General features: G+C 31.6%; 1 protein-coding gene across 18 annotated transcripts in view; it reads left to right on the top strand.

Annotated features, from left to right (window-relative positions):
• LOC145256445 (SRSF protein kinase 1-like) overlaps positions 1 to 14,269 on the top strand; it is a 583,024-nt gene extending 568,755 nt beyond the window's left edge. For all 18 annotated transcript variants that reach the window (XM_080115371.1, XM_080115374.1, XM_080115363.1 and 15 more), the window contains 4 exons: positions 3,770 to 3,861; positions 6,985 to 7,092; positions 7,584 to 7,746; positions 13,512 to 14,269. In XM_080115371.1, the coding sequence (XP_079971497.1) occupies positions 3,770 to 3,861; positions 6,985 to 7,092; positions 7,584 to 7,746; positions 13,512 to 13,723 (575 nt within the window). In that variant the 3' untranslated portion in view covers positions 13,724 to 14,269. The remainder of the gene's footprint in view (positions 1 to 3,769; positions 3,862 to 6,984; positions 7,093 to 7,583; positions 7,747 to 13,511) is intronic.
• The last annotated feature ends 4,033 nt before the right edge of the window (positions 14,270 to 18,302 follow it).

The raw sequence follows: 18,302 nt of genomic DNA, 5'->3' as shown, positions 1-18,302 counted from the left end.
ATATAAAAAGTCTTTCTTAGTGACTTCTCTGGCCAGACCACAGCAATAATGCACTAGCTTTTTTTTTTCTTTTTTCCTTTCTTTTTCTTTTTCAATTTTTCCTTTTTTCCTTTTTCCCTTTTTTTTTCTTTTTTTACTTTTCATTTTTTACTTTTCATTTTTTTTCTTTTTTTCCTTTTTTTCTTTTTTTTTTTTTTTTTTCTTTTTTTTTTTTTTTCTTAAAACTTAAAAAGTTGATTCTCTTCATGTCTGAAACTGATGGTCACCCAAAATCTCATTTGACTTCAACTATTTTTCTATATTTTTGTTTTCAGGGAGAATTCTGGAGTTTTCTTTCTCCAGTTGTCTCCTTGGAAATGAGAATCTCGGCTTGTTTTATTATTGCTTTTTTTTTCTTCTTGCTTTTCCATTTGTTGTTTTCCTACTTTGATATTTTGCAACCATAGCCTTGAGCTCCAGTGTGTCGGTGTGATTGTGCCATACAATATTTTTCAGCTTTGATCATTATTCTTCATTTGCACCAAACACTGATAATCGCACAAAACTTGCTTTCTCCTTTATTACTGTTCATTTTTTTTTGTTGTTGTTCATTTCCATTTTTTCTTTTTTTTTTCACCTCTTTTTCTCATTTCTTTACTTTCTTTTCCTTTTTTCCCCTTTTCTTCATTTAATGACATTTTCAATTTTTAAATATATAAATGCCTTTTCATCTCAAAGTATTAATATCTAACATGAATAATTTCCTTTTTATATATATTATTCTGTCGTAGAAAAAATTTTAAAATTTAGAAAATGTTTTGATTATATAGATTAGTTATTAAAAAATATATATATTAACTTATTCGGGTTTTATTCAGAATTCAACCTAATTAAAAACTGCCAAAAATACAGAAAATATTGAAAAAAATTTATGAATGTATCCATCACAGAACAAAGATGTTATATTCCAAAAATTATGTACATTGATAAAGTGGTTTTATTTTTAATTAAGAAAATCAGATTTTATGAGAAAGCAGAAAGAAACTACCATGTGTCGTCATCTTAAAAAACGGGGGGGGGGGCAGATAATTTCACAATTATTCAAACTTGCGAGATCGGCCTTGTAATGGTAACGATTTCGCATTAATCATTTTTTAAAATGATTTTCTTTATAAAAACAAACCTACTTGATCAATTTATGTGATTTTCATCTTCGTCCTGTGATGGGTACGCACATATTATTTTCGTATATTTCCTGTGTTCTTTTTTTGTTTTTAATTATGTTGAACTATAGACTTGCACCACTTATTCTCATCTCATTTCTCTACAACTCCTTTCTCGCAGACATTGCTAGTCTTTCTATATTCTATTGTTATTTCCTCTACAACATTCACAAGAACTCCTAGTTATTACCACTTCAATGAACCTTTCTTCGTCTGTATAATTAAAATCGGTTTCCATGAACAGAGTTTCTCTTTCTCCTCATTTGATTATGTAGTATGTTTGAAGAGCTGTTGAAAAATATAATTTTCTGCAAACTAAGGGAAGTAATCATGTTTCAAAAATTTCAGTTAACTCCCTTGTTTTTCAAGATGCCTAGCCACAAAATGAATATCTTTTTTGAAGGAAATAAGACAAATGACAATCTTTTGGTCAATATGCTACACTAAACAGTATGAAAGACCTGGATTAAGAAAATTTAGATTTTTTTTTATATACCTTTTAACTTATTGATAACAAAAGTTAAAAATCCGACATGATAATCTTATATATTAGAAAATGTATCTAATGTTAGGCATTTTTATCAGTAGAGTTGCTTTGCAAGGGCTTCTCACCTTTGGAAGACATTGCTCTGGGATTTCTTCCCTGCTGATTATAGCTTTATCTTCAAATTCAATGTCCACAAATTCTTGTCATGAACTTGAAAAGTTATAAAATGTAGTTCATACTATTGATTTGTGTTAGTACTCCTATAGTGTTACTTATCTTTTGGATGGTAACCATTCTTATCTCATTATCTCGATTATAACTCTTATCGCCAATTTTTAATATTTAATTTTGTGTATCTCTTAATTTATGACCAGCAATTTTTTTTTCTCATATTTTATGAATTCTTATGTCAAATCTCCATTCTCAAGTCTACTTCTAGGCCAAAACTGATACCTTTTTTTTTTACCCAAACAAGACATATCACCACTTAGAACGAAGAGGCTATTATTTGGGATCTTGTCTAACAGGAGACTGTAGGGAGTTGAACAGCGAGCTGTCTATTCACATTGCATTTAAACTTATAAAGATTAATACAATCAAGGAAGCAGGAAAAAGATTTAAAAATCTAGCCGTCCAAGGGAAGAAAATATTAGAGTAGAGGACTTTCCAGCATTTAGGTACATCTACAGTGAAGGGGTGACATTTTGTTTTTCTGTTGCACCTCATCTATGGATGCTTTTTTCTTTTTTTTTTCTTTTCATGTCTTTTTTTTTCTTTTCATGTCTTTTTTTTTCTTTTCATGTCTTTTTTTTTCTTTTCATGTCTTTTTTTTTCTTTTCATGTCTTTTTTTTTCTTTTCATGTCTTTTTTTTTCTTTTCATGTCTTTTTTTTTCTTTTCATGTCTTTTCTTTTCATGTCTTTTCTTTTCATGTCTTTTCTTTTCATGTCTTTTCTTTTCATGTCTTTTTTCTTTTTGTCTTTTTTCTTTTTGTCTTTTTTCTTTTTGTCTTTTCTTTTTGTCTTTTTTCTTTTTGTCTTTTTTCTTTTTGTCTTTTTTCTTTTCGTCTTTTTTCTTTTCGTCTTTTTTCTTTTCGTCTTTTTTCTTTTCGTCTTTTTTCTTTTTATTTCTTTTTGTCTTTTTTCTTTTTCATTTTTATTTTCATTTTTTTCTTTCATTTTTTTCTTTCATTTTTTTCTTTCATTTTTTTCTTTCATTTTTTTCTTTCATTTTTTTCTTTCATTTTTTTCTTTCATTTTTTTTCTTTCATTTTTTTCTTTCACTTTTTTTCTTTCACTTTTTTTCTTTCACTTTTTTTCTTTCACTTTTTTTCTTTCATTTTTTTTCTTTCATTTTTTTTCTTTCATTTTTTTCTTTCATTTTTTTTCTTTCATTTTTTTCTTTTTTTTTCTTTCATTTTTTTTCTTTCATTTGTTTTCTTTCATGTCTTTTTTTTTCTTTCATGTCTTTTTTTTTCTTTTCATGTCTTTTTTTTTCTTTTCATGTCTTTTTTTTTCTTTTCATGTCTTTTTTTTCTTTTCATGTCTTTTTTTTTCTTTTCATGTCTTTTTTTTTCTTTTCATGTCTTTTTTTTTCTTTTCATGTCTTTTTTTTTCTTTTCATGTCTTTTTTTTTTCTTTTCATGTCTTTTTTTTTCTTTTCATGTCTTTTAAGTTGTTTTCTTTCATTTTTCTTTCATTTTTCTTTCATTTGTTCATTTTCTTTTCTTTTCTTTCTTTCTTTTTTCTTTCTTTTTTCTTTTCTTGTTTTCTTTTCTTTCTTTCTTTTTTCTTTTTCTTTCTGTTTGTCTTTTTTTCTTTGTCTTTTTTTCTGTCTTTTTTTCTTTGTCTTTTTTCTTTTCTTTTTTTTTTCTTTTTTTTACTTTTTATTTCTTTTACTTTTTTCTTTTTTTCGCTTACTTTAAGTCAAAATGAGAGAAAAGCGAATTTGGCTGCTAATATTAAAACTTCATTTTACAGTGAAAAACTTGTCTGAATGGATATGCTTTTTTCCCCATTTTAGCAATTTTTTGGTGTGGAGTTTTTGAATAACTTTTTTTTTTTTTTTTCGTGTGTTTTTAGTGGAAGATCCCCCAAGAAGGAAAGACCCAGTGAAAGAAATATGCGACGATATCCAAGTCAAAATAGCAGATTTAGGAAATGCTTGTTGGGTGGTAAGTTGTTCATCTGCTCTTGTCAAAGAAATCTATTATAGCATGACATGCTTACATTTCAAATAGCATTTTTCTGGTGATCATTAAAGATCCCGTCAAGAACAGAATGCCAGAGAAAAAAATTATGTATAACCATTAAAAATAGTGTTTTGTTTTTTGTTAAATATTACTAAATGAGGAATCATGTTGGGTTAAAATTTATTTAATACTAGCTCAAAACAAAATGGAAAATAAAGAATGAACGAACGTTTAAATATAACTTTTCTTAAAATCGGAAGAAGACAAAAAAAGAGCAAACGTAAATAAAGAATAAGCGAACGATGTTAAAACTTTTTAAAAAATCGGAAAAACAAAAACAAAAAAAAACGCACGTGATAGAAAAAATAAATAAATAAAAAGATACCATAAATAACCCTGTTTCAATATTAAAATTTTAAAAATTGAAGAAAAAAAAAATACCTAATATCTCGGCTCGAACGTGCAATCTTAAGATGCTGCTACTATAACGACTGGTTTATGACCACGTGAGTGAAATTAGGTTGGGTTTTTTTTTTTAATATTTAAACTAATTCAAGAATTTTTTTTGCATGAGTGTTTGGCTAAATTGGGAACGATTTTTTCTGCTACCCTTCCCTGTAGAAGAGTGCCTAGTTGTGGGTAAAGGAATTAATGTTTTTAGCCAATTTTTCAATATTTGTCATCCAAAGGGTTGAGCTTCAAAATGATACCGATCTTGTGAAAATCCGTCGCTTCTATCGAAAGCTTTTGCGAGACATACATACATTTAAACAGGCAGGTGAGATTTATATTATAGACTAGCGGGTGTACCCGGCGTTGCCCGGGTGTTTGGAGGTGTGAGGGGGTGGGGAGGTAAAGAATAAGCGAAGTAATAACCCTGTTTAAACTTTCAGAAAAAAACATTGGAAAAAAAAACAAATAAACAGCAAATGGACGTAAAACTCCTTAAAAAAAAAATTTGGATAAACAAAAACCAAGAAAAAGAAAAAAAAAAAAAAAATTGAACGTGTTTGGAAAAACAAAAAACAAAACAGCAAAAAAAAAAAAAAAAAAATGGTATAAATAGCCTTGTTTCAATATTAAAAGTTTAAAAATCGAAAAAAAAAAAAAATATATATCTGATAACTGGGATTGGACCTGCAATCTTAAGATAACAACGCTGTCGGTTTTTATAATATTTAAACAAATTCAACGTACAATGTCTTTCGCGCGTGTTGACGCATACGTAGAAGCCATCTGTCATGAAGATACAATTTTTTTTCTACCCCTCATAGTAGAGAAGGGTCTGGTTGAGAGTGAAGGAGTTTTTGGCCAATTTTTCGATATTTGTCGGCTGAAGGTGCGAACTTGAAAATGATACCTATCTCGTGAAAATCCGTCGCTTCTGTCGAAAGTTTTTGCGAAACATACAAACGCACATACATACATACACACACATTTTCGCTTTTATATATATAGACTAGCAGGGGGAGGGGAGTACCCGGCATTGCCCGGGTATTTGGAAGATGGGTGTGGTTTTGGGTAAATTTAAAAAAAGTTTTGGTAGGTAAGTATGAATGATCGAACCCGAACCCTTGAGTCGAAGTTGGAAATTAAAGTGTGAAAAAAAAAGTGCAATGTTAACCACTGGCCTACCACAAAATACTAACGGAAACATGTTTGAATTTATTTAATTATTTAGAATTGACAGGTGCCCATATTTAATCGGCATTTTATTTACTGCGGGAAGCGTTTCTTTATTTATTTTTTGTTTCCCCAAGATGTTGGGGGGAAACCAGCTCCCCATAAAAAGGGGAGTGTCCAAATTGAATAGCAATTGTCTGATATAAAGAAAAACTCCACAATGATCAAAGCTGATTGCTTTCGAACATTTCGGCGCTCGTGACCGGAAAAATACCATCAGAATTAGTTTCACTTTTATTATACGAAAAAGCCTAATCCACATGCGGCGAGCGAAAAATGTTGAATATTTATCTTTTCAAAGTCGAGCAAATTAAATAGACAGGCGACCCTCATTAACTCGTAGATATTATCATTTAGACGTGATGTAAAAAGTTTTAAGAAGCAAGTCGACCAATCGCTTCTCGGAAAGAAGCCTTTCTCTGACATACACAAAAAACGAACATACATTTTCGCTTTTATATTTATAGATCGTTTGTAAACTTGAGGAAAGCATGCTTGAAATTTGTTAATATTATGTGACTATTTAGATAAACACAACATCAGGTCAAATTTGTTTTTGATTTTGCTTATCTAAAAAGAATTCATAAAAAATTATTTTTCGTTAACAAATTTAAAAAAATGAATTACTCATCACTATATTTGTTGATAAATGAACTTTATTAACATTTATGATACGGTAGTATTTTTTTTTTTTTTTTTTTTATGCAAACTATAAAAGTGTACCATAAAAAAGAAAACCAAATTACTCTCTTACGTTTCTAAATTTTTGACATTTTATTCGCATTATTTGGATTCATCGAACTGCTGTTCTAATCTTGAGTGTCATTTACACAATGTTTCAGTCAATGTAACCTCCGACCGTCTTCAGATGTATCATGTCAAACAGGGAAATTTGGACAGAATTTTGAACGGAACCCTTTATTTACTTGGCGAGGATAGCAGGTTCTTGTTTCATTTGCCATGATTAGATAGAGGTTCTAAGTAATTTGCAAGAAACTGAAAACCTATCAACAAAACTTTTTTGGCATTAAATGACTCTTAGAGGTTGAAATGCCGTTAAACAAATACACTCACTCACTCACACTCTAAGTAATTTGCAGTTGTATTTTCCAATCGCCCACAGTGAGGATTCAACCTTCAGGAGAATATCACTGTTTATTGATTTTCCAAGTACTCTAACCACTGCACCACGGGTCTCTTCAAAATTCTATCTAAATTCCCGAGTTCAACAAGATGAAGAAGGTCAGAGGTTACATTGGCAGAAACATTGTGTAAATGACATTCAAGATGGACAGTAGTCCGATGAATCCAAATAATACGAATAATCTCAATTCCTTACCAAAATTACTGTCACTATCAACAACGATAAATGATGGGTGATTTTTCATGGAAAACTTAACATTAATTTGCATCTTTTTTCAGTACCATCATTTCACAGAAGACATCCAAACCCGGCAATATCGCTGCTTGGAAGTTCTTATTGGAGCTGGTTATGGTCCGCCTGCTGATATTTGGAGCACAGCATGTATGGTAGGTCATCCATCATCATCATCATTACTTGCATGTCTATTTTTTCTTGACTTTTCTGCTAGGATTGAAGTGCAGTATCTGTTCTGTACTTGTTGGAGGGGTATATATTCTGCTTGCTTGGGATCATTTTTTAATTTTGTCCCAACTGAAGTGCCCTTTGAGGAGGATGTGCTGGATATCTCCCACAATAAAAAAACCTTGTCTAACTATACTCTCATTAAGAGGTGAGGTATGCAAATAAAAAAAAAATACTTCTTGGTCTTCAGGCTGAGATCAAAATGGAGTATCTGTTCTGTCTTCAGTAAGTCAATAAAAGAAATCCTTCTAGACCAAGTTAATTTTTATTGTCCCAATCTAGAGTGAAGCCCTTTTAGGGAGCTGGCTTTTCCTCCTTATCACAAATTTTGTATCTGATTCTGATTTGATAGGAAGACAAGTAAATAAGACCACTAATTTTTCCTAAATATTAAAAAATGTGTGTTATTTTGTAGGCATTTGAAATGGCCACTGGAGATTACCTTTTTGAACCACATTCAGGTGAAGATTATACCCGAGACGAGGATCATCTGGCACACATCATAGAGCTGCTCGGTTCCATTCCTAAACACATTGCTTTATCAGGAAAATATTCAAGAGATTTTTTCAACCGGAAAGGTAATTTTTATATATTTTTTTTTTTGTTCTGCTAATCACTCTGGTTATGTTCAGTTGGATTCCTCCCAAGTATTTCATAGTTGAAGACTAACTACTTGTGAGCCTCATAGTACTGCTAACAAATAGCAACATTCAGGATTTTTATTAATTACAATTCGAATGATCCACAAATGCAGATACATATAAGTGTGATTATGTCACTTCAAAATTTTAATAAAATGCTCAACCCTCTTCATGCATGCAGAAGTTCAAGTGTAATGTGAACAAACATCTTTCTACTCATCTCCCTTCATAATGCCCCTGCTAATTAAATCCCTGATAGTAGCCCCCTGCTTCAAAGTGGCATTGTGCCTTGTTTGGGGTGAAAATTGAATAAAATATATATATATATATATATATATATATATATATATATAAGCATAGACATAAGCCTGAGGAGTCCTAGAGTGGATGAAACGCCGAATATTCAGTGTAGCTTAATCGCCATATACATTTTATAAATTACTAACTAGCTCTACCTACATATTGAGCACTTTTGAAGTAAATACTTAAAGTTTACGCATAAATGTATACTTTCGTATATTAATTTTATGTGAGTAAATTAAGTAGTTATATATATATACTAGCAGGCTGCCTAGCATTGCTCAGTTGTAAAATACGTTTATCATATTATGATTAATGCAGATTTCGTATATTATGGTGGGCCTAATATAGTAATGATTTAAAGTTTTTAAAAAAATGTCTTGTGCGCCACCAGCGAGAATCGAAACCAAAACGTTTAGCTTACGATTTACTTTTTCCTTTGATGTTAATTCTTGAGCTATGAAGACATGTTTGTTGGAAGTACCTGAATCAATAGATAATGTGTTACACACGTATATTCATAATGCCGTCATTCGATCTTCATCTGGCAAATTCCATTTTTTTAATTTTCACACTTTCGCACCAGTTTTCCCCCAGCTAAAAATCAAATATAAAGTTTTGCATGAGTTTGACTACCACTGCTAGGCAAAATTTTTTGAACAAATATATATGCAAACGATCATATATGCATATATATTTGTGCATATATTTATGTAAAGAAAGAGATTTCTGGTTATTATATAACCTTTTTATGCAAATATTACACAAGTATAAATCATGTGGAATATCCCATAAGAAAACCGAAGAAACTAATAGGGAATTAATTAAAATGAATGCTTAAAAGAATATGTAAATTAGCTAGATCTTTTGCAGATGAATGCAATTCCAAAGTTGTATTTTCTTTTTAAATGAATAGAGAAAAGGGTTTTAATATGAATATCAATACAAAAAGAAAATTATAGGAGTATATGTGTGTGTGTGTGTATATATATATATATATATATATATATATATATATATATATATATTTGATTACACCTATTTTTAAAATGACTTTGTAAGCTTAACTTCTCATTGTATACTACAATGTATATGACATTTGTAGTAAACTGGATTATCAAAATAAATTGTAAAATTTGACTCCTTTGCATAATGTGATGGTGGACCTCTTAAATTCATAATGAGGTTGAACAGATGTGCATGGAAAATTGTCTTCTCGTACACAAATCATTGTGTATATGTGCTGTTGTCTTGCAAATAAAACCAGTTTTGCATGTATCATTTGCTAGTGGGCATGGTAGACTTGTCAAAATTTGTGCTGCTCACGCACTTATTGGTCCGCGCTATTTTGTAAATAGTATTTTCAATTTTAATTAAATTTTTATGATACCTGTTTTTATTAAATTGTAAGATTAAAGTACAGAATAGGTACAAAACTCCCTTCCCTTGGTTATAATGGCTTTCTAAATAGTCTTATATTATTTCAGCACAGATCAATAAGTGCACTAGTACCAAATTTGTAGCAGCTGCACTTAGAGGGTTAATTTGTCTTTAAGCACTAATCTATATATATATATATATATATATATATATATATATATATAGTCTTTAAAGTTTTTAACCTTTAAAACTATACAAAAAAAATATTTTTTATCATTCGTTAGAAAACCATCTAGTCAGTAAGTCATTTAATCACCTGCAATCACTGCATCAACTCGCTCTCGAATTTACTATAATACCAATAATTTATTTTTCAAAGGATCATCAGTTATATATATATATTGTTTTATCTGCTTAGTTTCACATTTTGGTTACCAAATCATATCAACGATCCAATAACTTCAAAGTCTAATGAAGTTATTGTTGATATGATTTGGTAACCGAAACATGTGTAACTAAGCAGATGAAATGGTAATAAAAAAATATATATATTTGCTCAGGTTTTTACTAATTACCATTTTTGCTATATATATATATATATATATATATTTATGTAATAAATGTGCGAGTCAGTACACACCGGAGTGGTTCTCTATTTTGCACAGGGCTCGGTCTGTTCAACATCTCGGATTCTTGGAGGCCCTTACAATAAACTGTTGCAGACCTGTTCTTTGCAAACAGATGGACCACATACGTTCGTTGAACATTTTTAAACAGGCGCCACCAGGTTAATTTCTACGCAGTGTTTTTTTTTTTTTTTCCCCCTCATAGAAATTACTTCATGCCAACATTACTTCATTCCGACATTTACTTCTGAAGACAGTCGGTGAAAAGTACTTCAAGTTTCTTCACCGTTCCACCTTTTCTTTTCTCTTTCTCTTCCTTTTGGTCGATCTTCTTCCTTTTCAATTTATTTTTCTTACTTTTAATCGATCCTGTTTCTTTTTACATTATAATCGATCTTTTTTTTATAAGGTTTAAAAAAAGAAAAAATGCCCCACTTCGCTTTTAAACTATTACAATTCTGTTGTACTTTGAATTTACGATTATTTTATATAAAACTGTTAAATCTCCTTCTGTTTTAACTATTTAATGTACAATATGATGACATTAGTAATTTATTCTGTTTATGAAATGATCAAAATTTAGTTTCACGCAGTGCATATCTGAACACTGGTAAATGTACCTGTAGCATTAATTTCGAAGAACCTTTACATAAACAATATTTTGGAAAAAAATATATATATTAGTGTTGGGATGGTTAACCAGAATTGGGAAAAATAATGCTTATTTTCCAATGCTAAGACAATTCTTTTTATTTAAAAAATTTTATTTTGTTTAAAACCTTATTTCCCATTACTGTTACTACTAAAGATAAAATGCTAAATATTTATTGATTATATATCACACCAAAAGTGTATGTTTTACGTTTGAGAAAATCTATACCTATAATATACATGGGTTTTTATGGTAATCTGAAAAGAAAGTTAAAAGAACAGCTTTACAGCAAGAGATTTTTTTTTTAACAGAATCAGTAATTGTATCGGAATCTGAAAAAATATTGGAATACTCCTATCACTAAATATCTATTATATAAACGTGAAAGTGTGTGTGTGTGTGTGTGCGCGCGCGCAATTTTTTGTATGACCGGAAGAGGCTGGGGGAGGGGTCACTCATTCTTAAAACTTTTTATATACTCCATAGATTATAATCCATAGCAAACGAATCTCCCTGGCACAAATTCCAGGGACGTCCAGAAAAGCAATCAGCTTTGCTCAATGCGGGGAAAACTCATCATATCAGACAATTGCTATTCATTTGGACACTCCCCTATTTATGCAGAGTTGGTTTTTCTCAATACCTTGGGGAAATAAAACCAAAAAAAAACTGCCTCGCAGTGAAAGTTAAGTGCGGGATTTCATTCCCCTATCGTGTGATGTTTGACCTCATTAAATTTATGCACCTGTCATGCAACTTTTTAATCGTTAAATTAGAACGATTTTCATTTCCTATACCATCATGGCCGATCGGTAAGATGTCAGGTTTTTTCACACTTTCTTTTCACGTTCGCGTGAAGGGTTTGGGTTCAAGCCTACCTCCCTCCCCCAATTTTTTTGTTTTTTTCCTCAACATACACCTCCAAACACCTGGGCAACGCCAGGCACCCCGCTAGAGTGTATGTGTATGTATATATATATATATATATATATATACCATCATGGCCGAAAAGTATGTATGTATATATATATATATATATATATATATACACACACACTAGCAGGGGTGCCTAGCGTTGCCTCCAATATATATAAAAATAGAAAGATAAAACGGCCGCGCATGTTTTTGTATGCGAACAGAGGTTGTCTCTACATTTATTCTGAGCAAGTTTAAAAAAAAAAAAAAAAAAAAAAAAAAAAAAAAAAACCCGGTCTCCAGTGTTTGTCTTTCCCGTATAAATAAAGTGAAACTGAATGGAAATAAAAAGCGATTCGCTGGCCTTCATGGCCAGCACGTCTTGAAGGCAATCAGCTTTGATCATTGTGGGGAATACTCTTCATACAATCAGACAATTGCTATTCATTAAGACACTGCCAGAACTCCCTCTCTTGTGGGGGAGTGGATTTCCCTCACCATGGTGGGGAAACAAATACGGCGGAAAGCTGAAAGCTTAACTGGCTTACAGCCAAACATAAGTGCGTGATTTCATTTCTTCGCCTGCGTGAACTCATGCGCTTAACTTTCACTTTCTCCATGTCAACTTTTTGATTGCAAAATTTGAACGCTTATGGTCCTATGGTCTCGTAGCGTAGCGGTAAGATCTCATGTTTTCTTTCACTTTCTTTTCCACCTTCGCGTCACGGGTTTGAGCCTGCTTGCCTACTAACATTTTTTTTTTCTTTTACTCCTCCAAACGCTGGGCACCCCCGCTAGTGTAAAATATATATATATATATATATATATATATATATATATATATATATATGAGTACTGTTGCCACATCTGGGCAGGAGCTGCTAGAAGCAGCTTATTCTTTGTAGACTTTGTAGTTTAGTGGGGGATGCCTTTTTCTCTTCCCGGCAACCTTTTTCCCCACAGAAGATACATTGTGAGCCTGTCTCTGCTTTATCATTATTTTCATGGCAAGTGCTCATCTGAGCTCCAATCTATGGTTCCCTCCTCTCCAAACTTTCACGAAAAACACTCGTCTAGCCAAAACCACTATCAATGATTTCCCACACTCTTTATCTGTGCCTAAACCTAAATGTAGATTCCATGAACAAAGCTTCTTTCTGAGAACTGCACGCCTGTGGAACTCTGTTCCATTTGCCTGCTTTCCAGCTGACTACAATTTGATTGTCTTCAAGTCCAGCGTAAACAAGTTCTTGATGAACCGTCCCCATAAGTAATCCAATTTATAAAATTTCCACTACTTAAGATTACTACGCTATAATCCCATTGACTACTGTACACCCATTAACCCTGATCCTCGAGTGGCCTCCGGGCCTTGATAAGTGGTGACTCCTATGTAAAAAAAAAAAAAAAAAAATGGTGCTCAATAAACTAACTATAAAGAAAATAATTTATAAGCAACTTAAGTTTTTCCTATGATTCCCTGCTCCCATGTTAATGGATTTCTATAATCTTTCAAATTTTAATTTAAAATTATCTACCTTGTTTTCAAGATGGCGCCATAAGATTGTCATAAAATTTGATTTTCTTATTTGAAAATAAAACTTCTTGATCAATTTAGATGATTTTTGGTGTATGATATTTTCTTTTCATCCTGGGTATATACATCTTTTTTTTTGTTTTTTAATACAGGACAAACTTGTTTAAGTGAAATTTCTTCAAATTCAACTCCTAAATAAAAGCCCAGTTTAATATCATTGGAATGAAATGCTTTTAGCTTGTGTGAACTGTCGCTCATGGTTGTCTCTATGTGAGTCTTTTTGTCATTGCAGGTGAATTACGGCATATAACCAAATTGAAGCCGTGGGGATTGAACGATGTTCTCATTGAAAAGTATGAATGGGACGAAAAAGAGGCCCGTGAATTTTCTGATTTCCTTCATCCTATGTTGGCATTTGATCCTGAGAAACGTGCAACAGCCCTGGAGAGCCTCAACCACCCCTGGCTGAATAAAGACAGAACGACAAACTCTACAGAATCATAACATTTGCAATGGGGGTTGGCAGGCACCGCCACCATCTCACACATACACACGTATATGTATATACGTGCACATGCAAGCAGACAAAGAAAAATAACAAAAAAAAAAACTCTTTAGAAAATTTCAATTGAACTCTGATCACACAGCCAACAATTTTATTTTTTTTTTTTTTGTGTTTGATCGTCGATGTGATGTTAAGATATTTGGAAGAACAAGAGGGAGAGGGAAGCTGTTTTTTTTTTTGTTTTTTTCGCCTTTCTCTATCTCTCTTTCTCTTTATTCCTCTTCCTGCTGTGTTAAATACATCGACAGTCCTCTCCCATCCCCCCTCTGTCTCTTTTATATATTCCAGGTATCGGTTTTAAAACTATGCTGGTACCCCCTCCCCATCCTTGGAAACCCTTGGCACATGTCTTCTACTCTCCAGACATTATTGCCATTTTGGCATTTCTACAGCTGGTCTCTTCCTCTCCCCCAATCCCAATTTGATGAAGAGAAATATAAAATTTAATAAAACAAAATTTAAAAAAAAAAAAAAAATTATAAAAATTGAATCTTTTCAAATAATATCTAGAGGGACCCGTGAAAATTCCACAGTTGGAATAACAGAACGAATGAAAACAATACTGTGGGTCTGTACAACACTCATGCCAGTTTAACTGCGTTGCAACCGTTTGCACAAGATGAGTGTTCCGTGTGCATTGTGTGTTGGTCACTTTCTACATGATGCATGTACGCATTTCTATCCAGGTTTCCTTGTCCTTGTGTAAACAACTGAAACTCTGCAACTTTTATTAACTGACCACGAGGACCATATTCTCCCACTCCCACCCTAACACCATCTGCTTTCTCTACCCTCCCCCCTCTCTCCTCCACTCATCGCTTTATCCACCACTGTCCTCACCCTCATTTTTGCCTTCCCGTGAAGATGACTTTGTCCTCATAAATAGCATCAAATTGATGACCCAGCCTCTAATGGGCTGTTAATACATTTCTTATGTAACATTTTTTGAAAGGAAATGAAGTATATCACCTGCACACACACACACACACACACACACACACACACCATACTTTGGGGTAATTGCACCAACTAGCTAAAAGTGCTCTTTTGGCAACCACGCATATAAAGAGCACTTTTTTTTTTTAATTGCCGCAATTACCCCCAGATTTGAGGCAATTACCCCAAAGTAGGGTGTATGTACATATATATATATATATATATATATATATATATATATAAACTCTTCCAAATTTAAAGCATGGCTGATGAGGTGACAGTTGGGTTGTTCGTTAAATTATGTTTTATTTTCTGAGACCAAAACTAATCTGATCTTTTGTCCAACACACACACACACATATATAATATATGAGAAATAGATAAGAGAAATAATATAAAACAATTTTTATATAGTTAAAATTAAATTCCTGTGAGAAGAAATTATTTCTAATCTATAAATCCATTTTAAGTCATGTGCAAGCTCAATCTTTGATTTGTACTAAATATATTTTACAGGGATTGCATTTAAATCAAATTTCTGAACGAGAAAGCCTCTAAAACATTAATTTTATGCGTGTTAAATTACTGTTGATATGGGCAAAACCATTGCACAAATACACACATGTATATAGGCATTTATATAATATATAAATTAGTAAAATAGAGCAAATTTATAAATTTTAATTCATTATAAACAGTTAATAGTTGTGTTCATTAGGCATACAAATAGCTGTGAAAAGGGGCACGAACATTTCAAAATGCTATGTTGTACTATTTAAATAATAGTAAACTATCTTGGTTATGATATAGTTGTTAAATGGAAAAGAAAAGTAACTTTTGAATTCATTTACATTTATGGCGGATTAGAGAATGATGAATGATATGCCAAAAACAAAAAGACGTTTTCAAGTCGGAGAATGCATAATAGATAAATAAGAGACGTGAGAAAGGAACAAAACCGCACAAAATTGATGGGTTCCAATGTTTTGTTTCATCGTCTTAAATATTTGAATCTGCCAACAAGAGGTTTCTTTCTTCTATTGCCTTTCTGTATTGACTTTTAATGCTTTGTCCAATGTGAAAATCTTTTGCCAATCTGAAGAAGTTATCTAAACTATTGAAGCATGGAATTGATGAAGCCTTCTTTTACAAAGTCATCTTTACACAAGACTGTCAGATATTTCTGTTATCCTTTTTTTCTACACATACAAATATATATTTGAGAATGTCAGATAATAACCCATAATTAGAAAGATGTTTGAGGTAATCACAAGTATCTAATCATTAACTTGAAAAACTATAACACGTCTAAATTCCATAGTTGGATAGTGCTAAGTGTGTATATGTGCGTATATTTTTATTTCTAAGATTTAAAATAAAGAGCACATTCAATGGTATCCAGGTTGTTTACAATGGTTTCCAGGCAGTGTGTATTTTCTGTTATAAAACAAAACACAAAATTTGTTTAAGTGGCGTCTTTTTATTCTGGAGCATCTTTATTTGTACAGAACAAAAAAAAAAAATAATATCATCTCGGTTTGTAGATGTAGCTTTTTCCTAGGACATTAAAGATGCTTCCATTCTGAGAAGATCTGTTCAACAAATTTTTGTTATATTTGATGACTGAAAATAAACACTGCCTAAAACAGTTGTGAATTACTTGTGTGAAAAATAATTTGTATTTTGAAAAATGTGCACACACACACAGTAAATTAGGTTCTTATTTAGAATTCTAACCTAATTTGTAAAAGAAAAAAAAAAATACAAAAAAAATTTTTATGATATATGTACATATCACAGAAGAAAAATATTGTATTCCAAAAATCAGGTGAATTAATCCAATGGGAATTCATATGCATGGAAACCCAAATCTAGTCGTTATAAATTATTGAGTTATCTCCCGTTGGTTCTTGATATTTATTGATGGTCGAGAGTCTTAATTCTCAGATACTCATAGATTTGATTTTCTAAGTTAAAAATAAAACTAGTTAAGCAGTTTATGTGATTTTTGGAATATGACATATTTGGACTGTGACCGGTATGCATGTCATCTTCAAAGACCCTTAAATTTTTTTTTTTACTTACTGAAAAGAACAGTCTCTGCGTTAAGTTTCTTTTGAAGATTTAAAATTCTGTTTTGGAAATGAAAGTTTATTTTCCTGATCACCTGATGCCGTGTTTCATGAAATCTTAATTTCCCTTTCCCCCACCATTATTAGTGCCACAGTCTGATAAGACAACAGTAACATGTACATGTAAGCAGATGATTAGCCGTCTGCCAAATCACCAATTCTAATTTCTATTGCAGATAGGAAGGAAATTCGTCCACATGCAAACATGAACAAAATTTAAATAAAAAAAAATAAAACCGTGTCGAGGTCCGGAGTGTTCTAAACTATACAACATTTGTTAGTCGTTTCTCCGATCACTTTGCTCTTCTCACCAGTCGAATTCTCACACTTATGCACCTGTTAAACAAACAAGAATCCCCGTCTCCATGAGATGATGCCGATGACAACGTTTCATTGACTATGATCTGTCCACAACTCTTTGACAATTCAGTTTATTTCTTTATTTGAGAAGAGAAAGTTGCATTGGTGAGGTCAACCTTAGCCCTCTTTCACAACTATGTAATCTTAGAGACATGGTTGTCCATATAACAGACCGGCTGATCGTGCAAATGAGGTCTTTTGCTGCAGGCGACGGAAACTTTCTAAGATATAAGATATAGCATTTAAAAACAGAGGTGGGGTGGGATTCCCCTGTGAGATTAGTTTAGTATTTTTTTGTTTTGCAAAACAAATAAAATGAAGTAATTGCCAATTGACAAAATTCTCTTTTGGCAAGGAACAGTGTAGTATCTGTTCTTATACTGCACTTCATGCTTTTTCTCAAAAACTACTGTGTTGATGTGGTTGAAATTCTTGTATGGAGCTTTATGATAAGGTGAAGCAAACTAAGTATTATGGTATCTGTTTGATGCACAGTTGGGGATTAGTATTTAATGCAAAACTAAACTCAAATTAAATTCTATTCAACCATCAATTTGGCATTAAGCACTCATTCTAAGTCATCAATGAATTTTTGCCGTTTTAAATCCGCAAAAAGTGTATTTTACTTTAATGGTGATATTTCATTTGAAATGATTTATGTAAAACAATGACCTTTTTTAAATTACTATTTAGATCCTTCCAAAATAAATACTCTCTTTTTTCTTTTTTTTTTTTTCTTTTCTTACTGTAGAAATAATTTTTAGTTAAATATTTAAATAAAATTAGTTTCAGTTAAAAAGAAAATCTTTGTCGATCATGCAATAGTATGTTATAAAAGATGTGAGAACGTATTTATGGACATGAAATTAACGTATAATATAGATCGTGACCATTGTTAGATTTTTTTTTTTTTTTTTTTTTTTTTTTTTTTTTTTTCAGAATTAAATATTCTTGGAGAAATGAAAGAGAATTGTTAGCAGCAAAAAAAAGAACTCTCATGATTATAAAACTTGCCTCCAGTTGAAGACTCGAAACGCTAGATCACGCATACCTGTCATTTTGTATGCTGTATGACATAAAATGCTTTAAA

Source organism: Euprymna scolopes, chromosome 32 (assembly GCF_053919585.1).
Source record: "Euprymna scolopes isolate OS-2025 chromosome 32, ASM5391958v1, whole genome shotgun sequence".
NCBI lineage: Eukaryota > Metazoa > Mollusca > Cephalopoda > Sepiida > Sepiolidae > Euprymna > Euprymna scolopes.
Note: the sequence above shows the minus strand (reverse complement) of the source record. Positions and strands in the feature narration are given on the sequence as shown.